Here is a 23,722-nt window from a genome sequence, read left to right on the forward strand (position 1 = left end):
TACTGCATTCCTAATTAAATTTCACTCTGTGCTTCAGTATATGGTCTCTTAGCTGAAGGTGATGTCCTTCGACTGGCCATAAGTGTGAACCAGTGACACAGAGTGACTTGAAACTGGATAAATAGCAACAGTGGAATTCATCATTTTTTTCACTCTACATTTAATTTTTATCTTTTTGTTGCTGTTGTTGTTGTTGTTGTGGTCTTCAGTCCTGAGACTGGTTTGATGCAGCTCTCCATGCTACTCTATCCTGTGCAAGCTTCTTCATCTCCCAGTACCTACTGCAGCCTACATCCTTCTGAATCTGCTTAGTGTATTCATTTCTGTAGGTTTGCTTTTCCTTAATCTTTCTTCTAAGATAAGTCTTAGGGTCAGTATTGCCTCACGTGTTCCAACATTTCTACGGAATCCAAACTGATCTTCCCCAAGGTCGGCTGCTACCAGCTTTTCCACTCATCTGTAAAGAATTCGCATTAGTATTTTGCAGCTGTGACATATTAAACTGGTAGTTCGGTAATTTTCACATCTGGCAACACCTGCTTTCTTTGGGATTGGAAGTATTATATTCTTCTTGAAGTCTGAGGGAATTTTGCACGTCTCATACATCTTGCTCACCAGATGGTAGAGTTTTGTCTCTCCCAAGGCTGTCAGTAATTCTAATGGAATGTTGTCTACTCCCGGGGCCTTGTTTCGACTCAGGTCTTTCAGTGCTCTGTCAAACTCTTCACACAGTATCGTATCTCCCATTTCATCTTCATCCGCCTCCTCTTCCATTTCCATAATATTGTCCTCAAGAACATCGCCCCTGTATAGACCCTCTATATACTCCTTCCACCTTTCTGCTTTCCCTTCTTTGCTTAGAACTGGGTTTCCATCTGAGCTCTTGATATTTATGCAAGTGGTTCTCTTTTCTCCAAAGGTCTCTTTAATTTTCCTTTAGGCAGTACCTATCTTACCCCTCGTGAGATAAGCCTCTACATCCTTACATTTGTCCTCTAGCCATTCCTGCTTAATCATTTTGCACTTCCTTTTTGTTGCTAGATACTCAAATTTGTAATACTCTTTCAGTCTCTTTTTTTAACAAAATTAATCTACATCAGGGCAAAGAACCTCTGAAGCAGTTGATGGAACATGTTGCATAGAATGTAAAGATACCAGCTCCTATTCTCACAAAAGTGGCATTATTGAAATGTACCATCAACCAGGGTGATTCTGACCCCCGGAGATAATACAGACCCGCAGGTCAATTTCATCCTTTTTTTCCATTTCTGGATTTCCTTGAGAATAAAAATTATCATATAATACAATGGAATTTGTTGATTTGAATTAACATATTTAAAATAAAATTTAAGAAATACTGCAGTTCAAAAAAAGTTTTTAAGCAAGCCCTGCATATCTGCTTATAAATTCAATTGGGAAAAAGTTTCTTGATTCAGAAGAAAAGGTTAATACTATCATCATCAGATTCTTATATGTTCAAATTCAAATATTTTAATGAATCTGTCTGAGCCTGTTGACAATAGAAACAATTCTAAAAATTGAAGATACATATTTATTTGAAAAAGGATAATGTTGGCCTCCTAACTTTTTTCCATCAGGGGTAACATTCACTCCCTAAATATTTATCACCAAATTTACTGCCTAAATATGGCAGTAAACGAAATTGTAACTTATAATAATTGTTTACAAATTAAGATTGGGGTAACAACAAATTTAAATAAATAGTCAGTCTTGGACAGTCTCTGTTGTTACAAGTGTTCCACATTTTGCAGAAGTTTTAGACTGAGATTCATGTTTCGTTTTAATTGTAAAGAATGGACACAGTAGACTATAACTTAATTAGACAGTGAAGTTAAAGAATAAATTGTCAGTCTGAATAGATAAAGCAATGCCATAACTAGATTAATAATTTGACAAGAATGCCTAGAACTTACCAAAAGTCTCCAAGCACAAGACAGTACCCAGATGTGGATAAGGAAACGCTGGCAGAAACGGTGTTGTTAATTAAAAAGAAGCTGTATGCTCTAAACTCCCAGATGGACAGGGTATGGAAGGGGAAAAGGAAGCTGTAACTGAATCTCTAGTTTCTTATTTAAAGTCTCTACATGAAAAGAAGAAACCAATAGCTCTTTCATATGAAAGGAAATTGATGTGAGCCCAGGTAAAGCTATTACAGCTGGTCATGCACTGAACATTGGTCCAAACTCATTAAAAGGTCATCCAATGAGATTGTGTGTGCACTACATAAAAAGTTCAAATTGCCTGCAGTTACAAACAGTACAAACTATCCTCAGCCTAGTTGCTCCGGTCATCCTCCGCTAATGAAGAAATCTCAAAAGCCAAAAAAAAAATATCTTCCAAAAGTGTGATAATTCTTTGTCAGAAGATAAGCCTGATGTAATGAAATTGCCAGAGACTCTGGGAACTGATGAAACTGGTTTTCATACTTCAGACAATCATGTTGTTGAAGATTTTCTGCTCACTAAGTGCGAGAGTCAATAGTTTTTTCCAAATGACTTTATTATGGTGAAAGTAGCTGGAGTAAAAGGGGAGAGGAAACTTTCCACTATGTTTGTATTATTCAAAAAGCTGCAACAAAAGAAAAAGTAGTTGAAGTAATGGGGCTTCACTCCACTGAGTCAATGAAAACTACATTTGTTCCCAAAGAACATGATACATTCACTGTCCCATTCTGCCATGTGACTGGCAGCTGCTTCCACCAAAGCTACAGGCAGATGGTCACAGAATTCTGAATAAATTTTCAAGAAGATTTTTAGTAAAAGAAGTTTAATGTTTTTTGTTAATAAAAGTTTTTTTTTTTAGAATATTTATCTCAGGACCATTTTGCATGTGTTTATACCAAACCAAATTATAGGGGTCCATGTAATCCCATGTCATGGTGTAATATTGCCCCTTTCAATTTTTTTTCTACAAAACTATGAAAAATATCACAAACACGGTGAACTATGGGTGTTTTTATAGAAATAATATACAATAAAAAATCACCATGAATAGAAATTGATATATGCAAGAGAGATCCTACGAAAACTAAAAAAAAAAAGGAGTTAATCTCACCCCCCAATGATGGTAGCAGGATACTGATGTGACTTGCTGACAGTGTAGTATGATTTCTTTGCAGGTGGAAGTATCAAAGCTCCAGTGGGTGACACTTATAGCTTCCATCTCTAACTCCGCACACAAGATGAAGTCCTCAATATATGTTGTTGATGGCAGTAGGAGGAGTGGACTGGTGATAAGCTGATACACTCAAGTGTACCATAGCTCTCACTGTGTAGTGTGGTTTTGCCACCCTCTCCCCTTTGCTGTTGCAGTTGTCATTTTCAATTGGAAAATGGCAGTGACTGAACATGGTTTAAGTGATGTCATACTATCCCCATCAGTGTTTGCAATACCACCATCATTATATCTAGGAGCTTGAGGAGAGTGAAGAGCAATTCTCCTGGAGTAACAGCCACAACTGCAGGCAGAATGCATGCTGCATTAAGTTAATGTTAGTTCTTTTACCAAGGGATGCACTTTTCTGCTTCTGGTTAGTTTAAATATGGACCTTTAGCCAGTTAATTTCTGTTGATGCCCCTGTAAAAAATATACCCCACGAGATCATGAATGAAGCACTACAGATTACCTATTGCAGTGGTTTTCCATTACCAACAAAAAATGTTGGACGAGTTTTCAGCTGTTCCCCTGTATGATGGAGGGATTGAAGTACAGGAACATGACAAACTTAATTCAGTTTACAGAAGAATGTGTATTGTAACTGCAGAACTGGGAGTCACTGGCAGCTGCTCGGGGCTATTAGAATTCTATGTTAAAATGTGTAGAAAGAACCTGCTTTAGTTTTTCCTGACATCTGAACAACAAAGTAGAAGTATGGCATCTTCAACAACACTGAGGCACTTGCAATGCAAAAAGGATTTGATGATATCCGTGTGAATATAGCACCAAGAGTCTTGGGCAGACAGCCAAGATGAGAATAGCTGGCGTGGTGCCAAATGGAAAGAGGCACCGAATCACTATTCTTTCAATATCCCTGTTGATCACTGCTCAACAGTCATAACTATTTGCAAATTATTTAGCTTGTGGCATACTGTATCTCTATCGTAGAAATTCCAAATTTGGCAGAAACCTCTAATTTTACGTACAATACGCTGTCATTCATTTAAGTGATTTTTCTCTATATAGAACATTGACTGTAAATTTGGTAAAAACAAATGGTATGTCAAATTTAGTAAAATCAGTGTAGATTATCTATCCCTTGGGTTTTGAAATTCTAAGATATTGTAGACTCTAGAATTTATTGATGTGGTGTGGTCTTTGGCCAGTGCATCATAGATATTTGACTCACAATCCACTGTTAAATGGTTCTTTCAGAGCACATAGGTAGTGGCGTCATGTCTACAAAAATTTCTGTTCTTTTTATTTGGGAGGATTGGGAGACACTTTTTAATGAGGTTTCCTCAGGAGAAGATCTGTTAACTGTAGAAAATTATTGAACTATTGCACAGTCCCAAGTGGAAAAGAATTGAAGCAATCTTAATAATCAAAATGATTATTATACTAGAGTCAGATGCTGGCTCTAGCTTTTTTATACGCTGGCAATATCTGTGAACAAAAACTGCCCCCAAGGACAGCTAGAGATGGAGTTGGGTCTGTGTCTTGATACAGTTTCTCTGTCTTACTGCATTCTGCTTTAGACATGTTAGGTTTTGTTAAAATTTTCATTGCGAGAACATTTTTGAACAATGTAACAGATGATTGAAGGAGTCTGAATTTCTATTATCTGCTTTCTGTTATATTGTCAGTGCTAAATGCTGCAAGGCAAGTGGATTTATTTATGTGTGTAGAACTATTTAGAGCAATTTAGTGAAATCGACTTTAGTGTGAGCAGCAATGATTAAACTTTATCGGCAACAGTTTACCATGTAATTTTAGTGATTTACTTAAACTACAATGCTAGCAAGCTCTGAAAGATAACTCTGAGTATGAAACTTTCATATGGTTTCAATTTTAAACCAACCAAGAAACTCCTGATAACTCAAAGAAATGAATTCACTTGTATAAAACACCTTCAAACTTCTGATTACTTTACAAATGAATTAACGTGTTAAATATTTTATGTTAAGCATGTAAGTGAGAAAAGTTTAGAGAAGGTTTAAAACCGTGTTTAAAGTTTGTTGGAAGTCACTAAATGCTCTCATTATCAAACACTATATGAGTACAGTCTGGGTAATATGTGTCTTGTTGTAAGAAAAAACTATTTTTTGCGCATCTCAATGTTTATGATGCCAAATCCCCTAACTACACTCCTGGAAATTGAAATAAGAACACCGTGAATTCATTGTCCCAGGAAGGGGAAACTTTATTGACACATTCCTGGGGTCAGATACATCACATGATCACACTGATAGAACCACAGGCACATAGACACAGGCAACAGAGCATGCACAATGTCGGCACTAGTACAGTGTATATCCACCTTTCGCAGCAATGCAGGCTGCTATTCTCCCATGGAGACGATCGTAGAGATGCTGGATGTAGTCCTGTGGAACGGCTTGCCATGCCATTTCCACCTGGCGCCTCAGTTGGACCAGCGTTCGTGCTGGACGTGCAGACCGCGTGAGACGACGCTTCATCCAGTCCCAAACATGCTCAATGGGGGACAGATCCGGAGAGCATGCTGGCCAGGGTAGTTGACTTACACCTTCTAGAGCACGTTGGGTGGCACGGGATACATGCGGACATGCATTGTCCTGTTGGAACAGCAAGTTCCCTTGCCGGTCTAGGAATGGTAGAACGATGGGTTCGATGACGGTTTGGATGTACCGTGCACTATTCAGTGTCCCCTCGACGATCACCAGTGGTGTACGGCCAGTGGAGGAGATCGCTCCCCACACCATGATGCCGGGTGTTGGCCCTGTGTGCCTCGGTCGTATGCAGTCCTGATTGTGGCGCTCACCTGCACGGCGCCAAACACGCATACGACCATCATTGGCACCAAGGCAGAAGCGACTCTCATCGCTGAAGATGACACGTCTCCATTCGTCCCTCCATTCACGCCTGTCGCGACACCACTGGAGGCGGGCTGCACGATGTTGGGGCGTGAGCGGAAGACGGCCTAACGGTGTGCGGGACCGTAGCCCAGCTTCATGGAGACGGTTGCGAATGGTCCTCGCCGATACCCCAGGAGCAACAGTGTCCCTAATTTGCTGGGAAGTGGCGGTGCGGTCCCCTACGGCACTGCGTAGGATCCTACGGTCTTGGCGTGCATCCGTGCGTCGCTGCGGTCCGGTCCCAGGTCGACGGGCACGTGCACCTTCCGCCGACCACTGGCGACAACATCGATGTACTGTGGAGACCTCACGCCCCACGTGTTGAGCAATTCGGCGGTACGTCCACCCGGCCTCCCGCATGCCCACTATACGCCCTCGCTCAAAGTCCGTCAACTGCACATACGGTTCACGTCCACGCTGTCGCGGCATGCTACCAGTGTTAAAGACTGCGATGGAGCTCCGTATGCCACGGCAAACTGGCTGACACTGACGGCGGCGGTGCACAAATGCTGCGCAGCTAGCGCCATTCGACGGCCAACACCGCGGTTCCTGGTGTGTCCGCTGTGCCGTGCGTGTGATCATTGCTTGTACAGCCCTCTCGCAGTGTCCGGAGCAAGTATGGTGGGTCTGACACACTGGTGTCAATGTGTTCTTTTTTCCATTTCCAGGAGTGTATATATAGTACAATTATATAATTTTGTAGGTGCAGTCTGTAGTAAATGTGGATACTGTCTACAAAATATGTTCAAACAGAGTTAGCAGCAAAGAAGTAATAAATTAAGATGTAATGCCTGATGCTGAAGTTTTACTGCATGAACAATAAAAATATGATAAGCAATAAACTTTCTTCCTTTCATCATTTTGTGAGGATGTCTGTGAAAAAGACATGGGAGATGCTTGAAATTATGTGTGAAGTTTGCTAAATGCTCTCTTTCTCAAATACTGGATGAATATAGTCTCAGTAATTTGTGTTGTGAGGTATGCTGCCTCAAGACACATACACTTTCTAACTGTAGTACTTGTCTTACTCTTTTTAACCTTCAACATAAGATTGTTCATGTTGATGAGTATAACAGCATTTTAAACTTTTAAATTCAGTCAATAATTATATGAAATACTGAATACCAAATTTTTGTCATCCTTGGATGCCGATCGACAGGCAATCTGCAAGTGGGACATGGTGATAGTGCCCTGAGTTACTTGTTTAGTAATATAACTGACACTGTAAAGGACCTGGTCATCATGAATGTGAATTAATCATTTTCAGGATGTAATTAATGTTTAAAAAAAAGTAGTGTGTCAGGGCATTCGGGAAAAGTGTTTTTTCTTTAAAGAACATACGTTACAGAGTTATTGTGATAGGGAAGTTGCACTTTCCAAGCAGGACACCTGACAGGAGTCTGCAATAGGAAGTTGTACAGAGAGACTGTTTTCTCTAGTATTTTTCAGGTGTCGTTACTAATTGTACATTCTCCCACTGTAGTATGTGAAGTAACAGTGAAGTAGTAGCTGAATGGCGGTAATCTGATCAGCCACAGACAGAAAAAAGAGCTGTGAATGTCAGTAGGCCTGATATCAGGACTTAAGCCCACTGTACCCCCCTAGAGAAACACTCTTAATACATTGGTAAGTACTGCAACAGTGGATACTTTTAATTACAAGCAATGAAGGATGGTTCATGATGCAGCAACTTTCCTTATGTACTGTGAAGTTACAAATAACAGTATACGACATGTACTTTAAAAGAATGTGTTGATAAAATTGCTCCAGCACACCCCTGAAGATTCATTAAATGTTGTGGCTCATTAAAGATAATAGAGGTCTTAGAGGGCCTGATGAATACAGTATTAATTGAGTACATTTTATCACTTTCAAAACCACTCACAATGGTGTCCAGTGTCCAGTTGAAGAGATGTACCGCATAAAGGGGGGTGGTGGTTTTTTTTTTTTTAGGGCGCAAAACTGCTATGGTCATTAGCGCCCGGTCCGTGACTTAGGAAACAGTAAAAAACCGAAAATGGAAACCAGCAGCAATGGGAACGAAAGTCATAAAATTGGAGAAACTAAAAGCAGGAGGAAGGCTTAAAAATCCACTACAGAAAGGGGTTGGTTGTCCCCAAAAAAAAGCTTCAAATGACTGACGTCATTTCACTAGCACTAACAAACTTGAGAACGCGGTCGACTGAGCGCGTGTCATCTGCTAAAATCGACGATATATCAGGCGATAGCTGTAGATGGGAGCGTAACGGATTAAAATAGGGGCACTCAATTAAAAGGTGTCTTACCGTCCACAGCTGAGAGCAGTGGGGACAGAGTGGGGGAGGATCGCCGCTTAAAAGATGTCGATGGCTAAAAAGACAGTGCCCTATCCAGAGTCTAGTTAAAATTACCTCCTCCCGACGACGCGTTTGGGAGGAAGAGGTCCAAGCACAAGGAAGAGCTTTCACGTCCCGCAATTTATTATGGGGAAGTGTCGACCAATGCGGGTGCCATAAATGAACAACACGACGACATAAAACGCTCCATAGATTGGCGAAGGGAATCGATTGAATAGCTGGCCGAAGAAGAGAGACTGCAGCCTTGGCTGCAATATCGGCCGCCTCATTTCCACAGATGCCAACGTGTCCCGGGAGCCAGAGGAACGCCACCGAGATGCCCCCCAGGTGGAGCAAGCGCAGACAGTCCTGAATCCGGTGGACCAGAGGGTGCACAGAATAAAGAGCTTGGAGATTGAAGAGAGAGCTGAGAGAATCTGAGCAGATAACGTACTGTATCCGCTGATGGCGGCGGATGTAGTGGACAGCCTGGAGAACAGCGTAAAGCTCCGCAGTATACGCCGAACACTGGTCGGGAAGCCGAAAGTGATTTGGGGTGTCGCCAACAATATAGGCACTCCCTACACCTAACGATGTTTTCGAGTCGTCGGTGTAAATAAATGTGGCGTCCGTCATTTGTGCACATAGAGCAGCAAATGCCCGAAGATAAACAAGTGAAGGGGTACCATCCTTGGGAAATCGACAAAGGTCACAGAGCAGGCAAATCCGGGGACGGAGTCAAGGCGGTGCTGTACCCCAAGTTGTCAAGAAGGTTTTAGGAAAGCGGAAGGAAAGAGAATGGAGCAGTTGACGGAAGCGGACTCCCGGTGGTAGTAGGGAGGAGGGGCGGCCTGCATACCCTACATCAAAGGAGGCGTCGAAAAAAAGGTCATGGGCTGGATTAGCAGGCATGGAAGACAGATGGCTAGCATAACGAGTCAGAAGGACTGCTCGCCGATTGGATAGCGGAGGCTCAGCAGTCTCAGCATAAAGGCTTTCCACAGGGCTGGTGTAAAAAGCTCCAGACACTAAACGTATTCCACAGTGGTGGATAGAGTCGAGACGCCGAAGAATAGACGGCCGAGCAGAGGAGTAGACTATGCTTCCATAGTCCAATTTTGAGCGCACTAAGGCGCAATAGAGGCGGAGAAGGACCACTCGGTCCGCTCCCCAGGAGGTACCATTCAGGACACGGAGGGTGTTAAGGGATCGCAGACAGCGAGCCGAAAGATAGGAAATGTGGGAGGACCAGCACAGTTTTCTGTCAAACATAAGACCCAAGAATTTAGCAACGTCTGAAAACGGAAGTTTGACAGGACCTAGATGTAAGGAGGGCGGAAGAAACTCCTTACGTCGCCAAAAATTAACACAAATTGTCTTACTGGGAGAAAAACGGAAGCCGTTTTCGATGTTCCAAGAGTGGAGGCGATCGAGAGAGCCTTGAAGACGTCGTTCAAGAAGGCTGGTCCGTTGAGAGCTGTAGTAGATCGCAAAATCGTCCACAAAGAGGGAGCCCGAGACATCAGGAAGGAGACAATCCATAATTGGATTGATGGCAATGGCAAACAGTACAACACTCAGCACGGAGCCCTGGGGTACCCCGCTTTCTTGGGAGAAAGTACGGGAGAGAGTAGTGTTCACCCGCACCCTAAATGTGCGCTCTGCCATAAATTCGCGAAGAAAAAGGGGCAGCCGACCTCGAAAGCCCCAAGAGAACAGTGTGCGGAGGATGCCTGTCCTCCAACAGGTATCGTATGCTCTCTCCAGATAAAAAAAAAATGCTACTGTTTGGCATTTCCGGAGAAAATTGTTCATGATATAAGTGGTGAGAGCAACAAGATGGTCAACTGCAGAACGATGCTTTCGGAATCCGCATTGGGCAGGTGTTAAAAGACTGCGGGATTCCAGCCACCACGCTAAACGGTAATTCACCATACGCTCCAAACCCTTACAGACACTACTCGTGAGAGAAATGGGGCGATAGCTAGAGGGGAGATGTTTGTCCTTTCCAGGTTTTGGAATGGGAACGACGATAGCTTCCCGCCATCGTCTGGGAAAAGTACTGTCGGTCCAAATTCGATTATAAAGGCGAAGGAGGTAACGCAGACTATGGGTTGATAAATGCAGCAACATTTGGACGTGGATACCATCCGGTCCTGGGGCGGAGGAGCGAGAAGAAGAGAGTGCATGTTGGAGTTCCCGCATGGAGAAAACAGTATCGTAGCTTTCGCAATTTTGAGAGGAGAAAGCAAGAGGTCGCACTTCCGCTCCACGTTTCTTCGGGAGAAACGCTGGCGGGTAATTTGAAGAGCTCGAAATCTCAGCAAAGTGCTGACCCAACGAGTTAGAAATTGCGACGGGGTCCACTAATGTGTCATGCGCGACAGTGAACCCAGAGACCGGGGAGAAACTAGGCGCGCCTGAGAACCGTCGAAGCCGACTCCAAACTTCCGAGGAGGGAGTGAAGGTGTTAAATGAGCTAATAAAGTATTTCCAGCTTGCCTTCTTGCTATCGCGGATGACGCGATGGCATCGTGCTCGGAACTGCTTATAGTGGATACAGTTGGCCAAAGTAGGATGGTGGCGGAAAACGCGGAGAGCACGTCGCCGCTCACGTATTGCATCACGGCATGCCTCGTTCCACCAAGGAACTGGGGGGCGCCCGGGCAATTCGGAGGTGCTTGGTATTGAATGTTCTGCAGCTGTAAGAATAACGTCGGTAATATGTGTGACCTCATCGTCGACGCTGGGAAAGTGACGGTCGTCGAATGTCGCTAGAGACGAAAAAAGTGTCCAATCAGCTTGGGCAAACTTCCAGCGTCGCGGGCGCATGTATGGCAGTTGAGGCTGCAGTCTAAGGACACATGGAAAGTGGTCACTCGAGTGTGTATCATCAAGGGCGAACCATTAGAAGTGCCGAGCTAGCGGAACAGTACCGACCGCAAGGTCCAAATGAGATAAATTTGTCGTGGAGGCAGACAAAAATGTAGGGACCCCAGTGTTGAGGCAAACTAGATCCGCTTGGTGGAAGACGTCTAGCAATAGTGAGCCACGTGGACAAGGATGTGGAGATCCCCAAAGCGGGTGGTGGGCATTGAAGTCCCCAACCAGCAAATAGGGGGGTGGAAGCTGACCAAGAAGATGAAGGAGATCAGCTCGTGCCATTGGTGTGGACGATGGAATGTATACAGTACAAAGAGAGAACGTGTATCCGGAAAGGGAAAGATGGACGGCGACAGCTTGGAAGGAAGTGTTTAAATGGATTAGGTGATAATGGAGAGTTTCATGGAGAAGAATCAGGAGTCCTCCATGTGCTGGAGTGCCTTCAACAGAGGGGAGATCATATCAGAGGGAGAACAAAGCGGTCATGGGGACGCAGCTTTGTTTCCTGAAGACAGAAGATGACCGGCGAGTAGGATCGCGATCGACAATTCATCCCGATTGGCTCGAATACCACGGATATTCCAGTGGATAATGGACATAGGGTGAACAGAAAATGGAGGAATGTGACCAAGGTTGCTGTCAACTCAACGACTGCTCAGAGCTTGCGACCGACAGCATGGAATGGCATTCAGCCAAAGGCAGAAGATCCTGATCCATAGGTTGGTCAGGAGCAGCTCCTGCCACCAGCGATCGGCCGGTTGATCGGCCGCCAGCAGTGCGCCTCGGCGACACAGAAGACGGCCGAGGGCGATTTCCGCCAGGTGGTGCTGTAGATGGGACACGCCTTGGCGGAGAAGGAGAGGAACTGGGTTTCTTTGTAGCCTTCTTGGAAGTATGATGTTTAGATGAAGGAGGAACCGATGGTTGTGAAGTTGCGGTACGTAAAAACTCTTCACGAGTATGCTCTTTTTTCGAAGTCTTGGTGTCTGACTTTTGGGCTCGAGATTTAGCAGAACCTGATGAAGGGTGAGCCAGAGAGTGGGCAGGCGAAAGTGGTGAGGTTGAACGGGCGGTCTTTGCGCTGGCCGATCTGACGACCATGGTACTAAAGGTGAGGTCGCAAGTCTGCATGGCCGCCTCCTTTGTTGGCTGAGGAGAAGCAAGGACAGTGCTATATTTTCCTGTCTGAGGCACGATGGGCTGTCGACTGGCGAATAATTTTCGAGCAGCAAAGGTCGACACCTTTTCCTTCACTCTAATTTCCTGGATGAGCTTTTCGTCCTTAAAAACGGGGCAATCTCAAGAGGAAGCAGCGTGGTCACCCATACAGTTGATGCAGCAAGGGGATGGAGGTGGACAAGCACCCTCATGGGCATCCTTGCCACACGTAACACATTTGGCCGGATTGGAACAGGACTGGCTGGTGTGATTGAACCGCTGACACCGATAGCAACGCGTAGGGTTTGGGACGTAAGGGCGAACGGAAATTATCTCATAGCCTGCTTTGATTTTCGATGGGAGTTGAACTTTGTCAAATGTCAAGAAGACAGTGCGGGTTGGAATGATGTTCGTGTCAACCCTTTTCATAACCCTATGAACAGCCGTTACGCCCTGGTCAGACAGGTAGTGCTGAATTTCTTCGTCAGACAATCCATCGAGCGAGCGTGTATAAACGACTCCATGCGAGGAATTTAAAGTGCGGTGCACTTCAACCCGGACAGGGAAGGGGTGTAGTAGTGAGGTACGCAGCAATTTTTGTGCCTGGAGGGCACTGACTGTTTCTAACAACAGGGTGCCATTCCGTAATCTGGAACAAGACTTTACAGGACCTGCAATTGCGTCGACACCTTTCTGAATAATGAAAGGGTTGACCGTGGAGAAGTCGTGACCTTCGTCAGACCGAGAAACAACAAGGAACTGTGGCAATGATGGAAGAACTGTCTGTGGCTGAGACTCAGTGAACTTATGTTTGTGAGCAGACATAGTGGAAGGTGAGGAAACCATTGCGGAAGAATCCCCCATGATTACTGGCGTCTCCGATGGCGCGCTCCTCCCTTGTGGGGGCCCTCTCTGAGGGCACTCCCACCTTAGGTGATTGTTCACACCTCAGGTCACACCTCCCGACAAACGGACGGAGGGACCAATCGGCACTTTCGGAAGGTATCAGCTCGGGTAATCACCCCTGCCTGGGCCTGGCCGTTACCAGGGGGTACGTACGTGTCCTACCTGTCTACCCGGGGCGGGGAATTATGCGTTACCCCGTCACCGGCTACGCATGGAAGTGCGTGGGTCGGCCTTCAGACATGCACAGGGAGGAAAAAAGAGAAAGGGAAAGGAAAGAAGAGGGGTCTCAATCGCCGCAGTGGAGAAAAGTGAAGAGGGAAGGAAAAGAGAAGGACAGAGGAAGGACGAAGACTTGCAAGTATAGAAAGCAAGGAATTTGTAACAGTTTCGAGTGTCCGTCTCCGGACGTAGGCACAAACCATACTCCTAGAGGGGGAGAAAGGGAAGGAAAGAGCCGGAGGTGAGGGGGGGGGGGGGCGAAGATGGGGGACAGGGAAGGATGCGGAAAGGGAGAGTATGCAGCCCGGAAAGGAAGGGGGGCCACATTAGCTCGGGGTCCCGTGCTCGCTACGCACGTATCCACAAAAGAGTTGTGGACCCCCTGTGTGTGTGTGTGTGTGTGTGTGTGTGTGTGTGTGTGTGTGTGTGTGTGTGTGTGTGGAGGGCGGGGGGGGTGGATGGGGGGGGGGAGGAGAAGAGCAAATCAGGAAAACATAGCTTACACCACAAAATACAGTTTAATGAGACAAAAATTTTGGTTTAAGAGGCAACTTATTGAGATTTGATTATAAAAATGAAGCTGAGATGTAACTGCCTGCAACAATTTCAATACTGCTAGGGAAATAGGGCACAGAAATGAAGGTTGGCCTTAAACACTGACAGAAAATGATGAATAAGGCTCGATGCATACAGAAAGTTTGAAAACCAGTATGATTTTATTCAGTCTTCCCATCATGAATCACTCTAAGTAACAGATGAAATAATATAATTACAAACGGATAACTGGAAAATTAAAGGTACAAACCTGTGCAATGTCCAGGCATCTGACTCAGCTGTCTTTTCTGTGTAGTTCTCAGGTAAGAATCCAGTGCATCCTGCGGTGCAAAGAACATAAGAAATTTTATACAGTGGTCATTTTCACTGGGTGATACAGGAAATGATTACAGTGAAAATTTTGTGAGCTATACAATAACACTGCAGTTACTGTGTAGGACTTCAATGAGTGGGGGGAGGAAGAGAGTGGGGGAGGAAGAGAGAGGGGGAGGAAGAGAGGGGGGAGGAAGAGAGGGGGGAAGAAGAGAGGGGGGAGGAAGAGAGAGGGGGGAGGAAGAGAGAGGGGGAGGAAGAGAGAGGGGGGAGGAAGAGAGAGGGGGAGGAAGAGAGGGGGGAGGAAGAGAGGGGGGGAGGAAGAGAGAGGGGGAGGAAGAGAGAGGGGGGAGGAAGAGAGAGGGGGAGGAAGAGAGAGGGGGGAGGAAGAGAGAGGGGGTGGAAGAGAGAGGGGGTGGAAGAGAGAGGGGGGAGGAAGAGAGGGGGGAGGAAGAGAGGGGGGAGGAAGAGAGACCTGGGAGGAAGAGAGACGGGGGAGGAAGAGAGACGGGGGAGGAAGAGAGACGGGGGAGGAAGAGAGACGGGGGAGGAAGAGAGGGGGGAGGAAGAGAGGGGGGAGGAAGAGAGAGGGGGAGGAAGAGAGAGGGGGAGGAAGAGAGAGGGGGAGGAAGAGAGAGGGGGAGGAAGAGAGGGGGGAGAAGAGTGGGGGAAGAAGAGTGGGGGGGAAGCGTGGGGGGAGAAGAGTGGGGGGAGAAGAGTGGAGGGAGAAGAGTGGGGGGGAGTGAGAGAGGGGAGAGAGAGAGGGGTGAGAGAGGGGGGGTGGAGAGAAGAGTGGGGGAGAGAGAGGGGGGTGGAGAGAAGAGTGGGAGAGAGAAGAGTAGGGGAAAAGAAGAGTCGGGGGAAAAGAGTGGGGCGAAACAAGATTAGGGGAGAGAAGAGTGGGGGGGGGGGAGAAGACTGAGGGAGAAAAGACAGAGGGAAGAGAAGAAAAACACGCAAGGGAAGAGTGAGGCGCAACAAAAGAGGAGGAAGTGACAAAAGACGGGAGTGCGAGGAGTGGGACAGGGACGGGAGCAGGAGGGGCGCGGGAGTAGGAGGGGCGCAGGAGCAGGAGGGGCACAGGTGCAGGATGGGCGTGGGAGCAGGATGGGCGTGGGAGCAGGAGGGTTGCGGGAGCAACCAAATTAGAGACATATCCCCAGTTGCATTCAACACTCCCTATTAACTTGATAGTGGAGGCATTGCGCTATAGCGTTGAGTTCATGGGAAAATGGGAGTGTTGGGGAGCCATTTTAATACATGACCAATCAATCATCAACCACAACTACAGGAGATTACTTGCAAATAGATAAAAGGCTTACACAAGTCACTCAATGGCATCCCAGATCTTCTAAATGTGAATGAGGCTCACATCCATATCTCCATACACATAGCACAAACTATCGGTCAGTTACATTTTAATATAAACTATACCAACCTGTTACAATCTTGACACTGTGTCTTTAAATTCATTCAGTCTCGGCTGTTTTGATTACTTGATGAGGACTCCAAACACTGAAGCAATTCTCTATATGAGTAGCAGGATGAACTTGTTTCTTGTACAAGATTTTGTTCAAAAATGCATTACACATTTCCAAAATGCTTCTAAAAATATAAACTAGCCATTCACCCATGATGAATGTTAATATCCTTTCATTTTAGTTCTTAGAATGTCTCCCAGGTATTTCAGCAACGTGACACAGTTCCAAGACATAGCATTAATCTTGTAATCATTTATCATTGGGTTCTTCTTATTTCCTATAGGAATTATCTTGCTACCACATATTACATCGATGAAAATTCTATCCAAAAAATTCTTCATTTCCTTAGAATCATCATTGTAGGCAACAGCATAGTCAACAAACGATTTGATACAACTACTGGTCCTACCTGATAAATTGTTTATGTATACTGAAAATGAGCATTTCTATTTTATGTATATTGAAAACATGAGCATTTCTGTAACATTTCCTTGCACACTCAAAGCTACTTTCATTTGTGATGAACAGTCACTGTCTGCCATAACACACTGATTTCTATTAGTATTTTGAGGATACTGCATATGACCTGAACTTGTTTATTAGACGATAATATAGTACTAGAGGGTAAAAAAGAAAAACAGGAATAACATTGCCCTGGGTGGAGCTTGTGCAATACACATGTCTGCCACTGGGCCATTGCCAGTTCAGCGCTGCCTGTGTTGTCTTCTTGGCTTGTCCTGTTGATCTACAGTGATTCCTTTTGCTAGGGCTGTTCTCTCTCTACATCTACATCTACATCCATACTCCGCAAGTCACCTGACGGTGTGTGGCGGAGGGTACCCTAAGTACCTCTATCGGTTCTCCCTTCTATTCCAGTCTCGTATCGTTCGTGGAAAGAAGGATTGTCGGTAGTTCGTGGAAAGAAGGATTGTCGGTATGCTTCTGAGTGGGCTCTAATCTCTCTGATTTTATCCTCATGGTCTCTTCGCGAGATATACGTAGGAGCGAGCAATATACTGCTTGACTCCTCGGTGAAGGTATGTTCTCGAAACTTTAACAAAAGCCCGTACCGAGCTACTGAGCGTCTCTCCCGCAGAGTCTTCCACTGGAGTTTATCTATCATCTCCGTAATGCTTTCGCGATTACTAAATGATCCTGTAACGAAGTGCGCTGCTCTCCGTTGGATCTTCTCTCTCTCTTCTATCAACCCTATCTGGTACGGATCCCACACTGCTGAGCAGTATTCAAGCAGTGGGCGAACAAGCGTACTGCAACCTACTTCCTTTGTTTTCGGATTGCATTTCCTTAGGATTCTTCCAATGAATCTCAGTCTGGCATCTGCTTTACCGACGATCGACTTTATATGATCATTCCATTTTAAATCACTCCTAATGCGTACTCCCAGATAATTTATGGAATTAACTGCTTCCAGTTGCTGACCTGCTATTTTGTAGCTAAATGATAAGGGATCTATCTTTCTATGTATTCGCAGCACGTTACACTTGTCTACATTGAGATTCAATTGCCATTCCCTACACCATGCGTCAATTCGCTGCAGATCCTCCTGCATTTCAGTACAATTTTCCATTGTTACAACCTCTCGATACACCACAGCATCATCTGCAAAAAGCCTCAGTGAACTTCCGATGTCATCCACAAGGTCATTTATGTATATTGTGAATAGCAACGGTCCTATGACACTACCCTGCGGCACACCTGAAATCACTCTTACTTCGGAAGACTTCTCTCCATTGAGAATGACATGCTGCGTTCTGTAATCTAGGAACTCTTCAATCCAATCACACAATTGGTCTGATAGTCCATATGCTCTTACTTTGTTCATTAAACGATTGTGGGGAACTGTATTGAACGCCTTGCGGAAGTCAAGAAACACAGCATCTACCTGTGAACCCGTGTCAATGGCACTCTCTCTCTCTCTCTCTCTCTCTCTTGCGATCATAAATTTATGTGAACAATGTGCAGCTGTGAAATTTTGTTTTCTACTTGGTAAAAATGCTCCTCAAACAGTCTTAATATTTAAAACAGCTTACTAAGATGACATTATGGAGAAAACTCAAGTGTATAATTGGTTTGCTCAATTTAAAAATGGCAATGTTGATTGATGAGAAGGTGTGATGACAAGTGATTTACAAACAGACGTCACTGGCCAGTTATGCGTTATCTGGAATGCCACAGTACATTACTGGTACCATTGTCCAGTAGGTGGACACCATCAATATTCAACATCAGAGTATTTCGGCAGTACACATTGCCCCAGAGGAGGGGCTGAGTGTCACAATTGTAACAGACATGCTGTGCTCTTCATACATTTCTGCACCCTTCAATGAATTTGAATTGCCTTCACTCCTTCCTCTGTAAGAAAACACACTGCACCCCTTTGCTCTCCTTTTGAAGCTTCAATTTATCTGTTTTCAGCACTTCTGAATGCAGTGGACGACAATGCGTGCACTTGCTAACTCTGTCGTCATCGGCGTGTGCACCCATGTCCTTCTAGTGCAAGTTTGGAGCCTCAGCACTCCTATAGCAACTCACCTCCTTCCATAGGCAATAGCATTACGATCCCTTCAGCAATTTTCACTTTACAGCCTCTGGTTTATTTAATTTTGAATGAACCGTGTGGTATATTAACAAAAAAAAAAAAGCTGTGTTTCACATAAGTGGTTTTTGCTGAACCCATGCTGATTCCCTGACAGAAGTTACATTTATTCCAGTAATGTCTAGCTTAAAATATGCTCTACAGTCCAACAACAGGCAAATTCTGTGACTCCATTCTTTCAACCTCTTTCAATGGAGCAACGTGCACCCTTTTCTGCACACCGAGAGATTCTTAATGAATATGAACCAGGAAATTAGCTAATTCTCATGGTGTCTTTAGTCTAAAACCTAACAGAAATTCTGTCAGGGTCTGGTGTTTTGTTCCCTGTGAGTAGTTAATTGTTTATCAATACCAGGGCTGTTTATTTCAATAGCTCTCACAAATCAGAGGGTGGCAGTCAAACATTAGTACAGTGGTATTCTTATGTGTAAATAAATTTTTAAATTATAATCTAATGTTTTGGCTTTCTCTCTTAAGTCTTTTGGTTCATCATCAGATTCATATAAGAGAGACTGAATCAAAGCTTTGGATTCATTCGCTGACATCATACAGTAGCTTCCTGCGATTTGCCGATAAATCTTTCACACGGATCTGACTATGGAAATGCTATCATTAAACTATGACAAATCTTTGCATTCTTTTATTACTTTATGTGGTATGTAGGTTTATCTATAGCACAATATATACATTTTCGATGTGTCTGGGGTTCAAGTACAGTTGTTCTGCTTTTGATGAATCTAAACTAAATGTTCTTAGTTTGTCTTTTAAACAGGTTGTCAGTGACTGTCTATCAATTGTATCAAATGCAAATGCTCTTCTGGCTTTGTTGATGATCCTGTATTTTGTGACTATCATCCCAGTAATAGCAGCATGGCTGTTAATCCTTGTCTCTTTAATTACACTCTCAAAATATTGGATCCATTTGCGACCAGGGGGTTTAAAATAAATCTTGTGTGTGGTGGTTGTTATATTAATTGTTGAAGATACTAGAATAATAATGTGTTGAATACTACTTAGTGTGAATTTCAACTTACAGTCAACAACAAATGCACACTTTTCCCAGAGAAAATTGACAACTCTACTGAAACCTCTGCCAGCTCGTTTCACTTTTGCCACACTTAGAAAAGAACCAAAAATAGATCAGATACAGACAACAAATGTCATTGGTACTGACACAAGTAATGCTCTATAGCTGACTGTAATTTATGCTCTAAATTGCTCCCAGAATGCTGTCTACCACCTGATGGTCAATTTAATCTGAGTACTCACACACGGAGTATCCATTAGATTTTACCTCTCCTGTGACACTGTTCTTCAAATGATGGCATCAGATACACAGCATTTGAGCTACCAACAACTCGTAGCTTCTTGAAACTTCCTGGAACATTAAAGCTGTGTGCCAGACTGAGAGTAGAACTAGGGATCTTTGCCTTTTGTGGGCAAGAGCTCTACAACTTGAACACTTGCCTGTGAAAGGCAAAGGTCCTGAGTTCCAAGTCTCAGTCCAGCACACAGTTTGAATCTGCCAGGAAATTTCATATCAGCACACATTCTACTCCAGAGTGAAAATTTCATTCTGAAAACATCCCCCAGGCCATGGGTAAGTCATCTCCACAATATCCTTTCTTCCATGAGTGCTAGTCTTGCAGGAGTGCTAGTCTTGCAAGGTTTGCAGGAGAACTTCTGTGAAGTTAGGAAGGTAGGAGTCGAGGTTCTGGTAGAAGTAAAACTGTGAGGACCGGTCATGAGTTATGCTTGGGTAGTTCAATGGTAGAACACTTGTCCGTGAAAGGCAAAGGTCCCAAATTCAAGTCTCAGATCAGCACACAGTTTTAATATGAGAGGAAGTTTCATACCACCACAATTCTGCTGCAGAGTTAAAATTTCATTCATAGTTCCTTCGTTACCGAGTCTTCAACAAAGAAGAGACCACTGCTCTAACATGAAAAGAGGGAGATACTAGATTTGTCTCTACATCATTGGAAAGCATTCCCTCAAACCTGCAATAAATACAGGACTAACCTTTCAGCTATTTACGTGAGGTTTTCAATGCGGCATCTTGATCAACACAATAAAAAATGCAACCTTTGTGAGGTGCAGCAATGTGTGTTAACCATCTCTGGACTCAACAATGAGTTTTATGGTGGTTTGGATTTGAACACAGGCAATTGTTATTTTGAGTCTTCTGACGTGGTTAGTCACGAACATCTGGTCGAAGGAAGCATTCGAAAGAAAGCCAAGTAATGTACTGAATTTTACAGTCATGCATTGAAAGAATATTGAACAGTAATTTCCAAGTAGAAATGAAACATCCACAAAAGCTGAAGTTTACTGGCATAATGCTGTTACTATAATTCAATAATAGCTTTCAACAAAGGATACAATAAACTAAGAGGAGCATTTCAATCAGCTGTGTTTAAAGAAGTTGACCCAACTGATCCTCAAATAACAAAAGTCATGATGAAATAATTCATAATCACCAAGGACAGGAGTAATTATTAAGAAAGTGAATAACAGAGAGGAACCACACAACTGATGACGTGTATGGAATGTAAGCTGCATCGCATTCTTCGTAGATGATCGACATAGTAGAACTGCCATAAGTATTGAGTGCACAACATTCCAGCATAGCAGCACTTTCTTTTGCTAAAAATGACATTGGAAAGGAGAGATAATTTGTGAACTATAAATTGTGAATAGGTGTGACTTTTAGGAACAACAGATAATGTGATACAATTAACAATGACTGCTAACAGTGAAGGTAGAACCATGGACATAGGCGGTATCAGTACGCACAACAATTTAACCAACAATGTTGATTCTAAAAACATTTTGTCAATTTTGTTAAATAACAGTAGCTTAAATTGTGACAAACAAACTTGGGGAACCAGGGGTTATCACACCAATGGGCAGCCATGAACCAGTAATGGTTGGACTAAGTTACATCATGGCAATGAATGATGATGTTAAACAGCAAGCTAGAAAGCAAACTGATGTTCCTAAATGAGAATTAAATCAAGTGGAGGATCTAATCCAAAAGAATGCACAAGAAAGCCGAGAAGCATCAGACAAGTCACAAAAGGAACTCATCAGTATGATCAAGGGGAAACAGAATGAATTATGTAGAAAAGTTATGATGGAACAATCCAAGCTTGAGCCAGAGATAGTGGTCATATTTGCATAAGGTGTGCCTGCTTGTATGTGTGTTTCCCTTTCTAAAGAAGGCTGTAGCCAACAGCTCAGCATGTAACAGTCTTCTCGTTGTGCCAGTCTGCGACTCAGCGTAAGTTCTTTATAGTGAGTCGCAATTATCCTTTTCATACTACTGCTGATATTTTAGCCTGGACTTTCCATTGTTTGGATGCACAATAAAAGCGCACTCAATCAGGAGCAAAATAAAATTGATGAACACACTGCTGAGAACACGACAGTAAAGAGTGATTGTTCACAGCATAAACACTCACTTGTTAAAATGGTAGCTGGTGTACAGAAACAATGCAGATGCTTGGCCACTAAATTTGAACACTTGCAGCAATCTCTTTACATGAATGTGTACTGTAAGAATAAAAAAAATCAGTAATAAGGTGCAGATGAAATGGTGAGAGCAACACTAAATTTGATTGTTGATACCAGTATTGGTACATACAAGGTTCACTAATTCAAACACACTCAAGGGTTGCATCCCATTGCTTTGATGCACCAGTACAAACACAGTTTCCCAACGTTTCATTCCATGACCTCATTGTCGATGGGACGTTAAACACGAATCTCCTCCCCAACATTTCATTCCAAGAAACGAACAAATTTTTGTGTGACCAATTTGAGAAACAGAGCACATATGCAATAAATGTATTCACAGTTGCAAATAATGACAACTATCAGCTGTAGAATAGAAAGACAATAATGAAATTTTGTGCCATCCCAGTACACGAACCCGCATTTCCTGCTTATCACAAGCGGTCATCTATCCGTGCATGACTCATGACCAGACCTAAACTTCCATATGTCATCAACCATGCACCTATGACTTGGACTCTAACATCCATTATGTATATTCCCATACAGGTGAGATCTTGCACTTGCAAGTCGCATGCTCTGTATCGACAGAGAAATACAATATTGCAGTGTCTGTGTTATTCTGATTACGATGCGAAGTTCCTTTGGACATTTAACGTATTTCATAATGGCTTAGTTGCCGCAGTGCCTGTTCCTTTGCATGTCCAAAGGAACTTTGCATTGTAATTAGAATAACACAAAAATGGTTCAAATGGCTCTGAGCACTATGGGACTTAACTTCTAAGGTCATCAGTCCACGAGAACTTAGAACTAATTAAACCTAACTAACCAAAGGACATCACACACATCCATGCCCAAGGCAGGATTTGAACCTGTGACCGTAGTGGTCACACGGTTCCAGACTGTAGACTGTAGCGCCTAGAACTGCTTGGCCACCCCGGTCGGCAGAACAACACAGGCACTGCAATGTCACAGTGCACGTATGAGTGGAATGAGAGTAGCTGATAGTTACATTAATTCCAGTGAATTTCAAGCAGCCTTTTTGAATAAATTTTGGCCTGCTCAACAACAGTGTACAATCAGATCAAAATTACTGATGCTGCCACCACACGGCCACAGTCAAGGGCCATTTGTGGATTTTTTGCAGAGGTACTGGGACCATAAGGTGCATCTGGATGTGCCTGTCAAAGACACAGAACTCACAGCGATTCTGTTCACGAGAGATTAGCTCTCACAAAAAAAGATATAGACAATGTATATTTTTGATTGCAATTCAAATTGAAACCCTTAACACAGAAATAATGCAGTGTGAGAGCAATCTTCCTGATATAAGAAACACTGTCAATGAAGAGCCACAAAATTAACATCATAATGAATGGAACTTCAGGGCATCAAATCAGTTGAATGATCATAACAAAAAAAGAAGATATGATGACCACAACAACAATAAAACAGACAGCAAGTGTATCATCACAAATTCTTAAGGAACAACAATCTTGGGACTTACAATCAACTTGCACAACATAGACTTGACCCACTCCGGAACTGAATGTTCAGACAAAGGGTCACCTATAGCACTACAAACTATCATCATGACAATGGAAGGGATGTCATTCAAGACTTATGCCATTACACCAATTGTTACACTGGAAGTGTGCAGAGCTGATGTTGATATCTTACTGGACTCTG

At 43.7% G+C, this 23,722-nt stretch overlaps 1 protein-coding gene across 4 annotated transcripts in view; it reads right to left on the minus strand.

The window, feature by feature from the left end:
* The window catches only part of LOC126257353 (protein UBASH3A homolog), a 229,655-nt gene that overhangs the window by 87,868 nt on the left and 118,065 nt on the right, over nt 1-23,722 (minus strand). For all 4 annotated transcript variants that reach the window (XM_049955559.1, XM_049955558.1, XM_049955557.1 and 1 more), the window contains one exon: nt 14,358-14,427. In XM_049955559.1, coding sequence (XP_049811516.1) covers nt 14,358-14,427 — 70 coding nt within the window. The remainder of the gene's footprint in view (nt 1-14,357; nt 14,428-23,722) is intronic.

Source organism: Schistocerca nitens, chromosome 1 (genome assembly GCF_023898315.1).
Source record: "Schistocerca nitens isolate TAMUIC-IGC-003100 chromosome 1, iqSchNite1.1, whole genome shotgun sequence".
In the NCBI taxonomy this organism is placed as follows: domain Eukaryota; kingdom Metazoa; phylum Arthropoda; class Insecta; order Orthoptera; family Acrididae; genus Schistocerca; species Schistocerca nitens.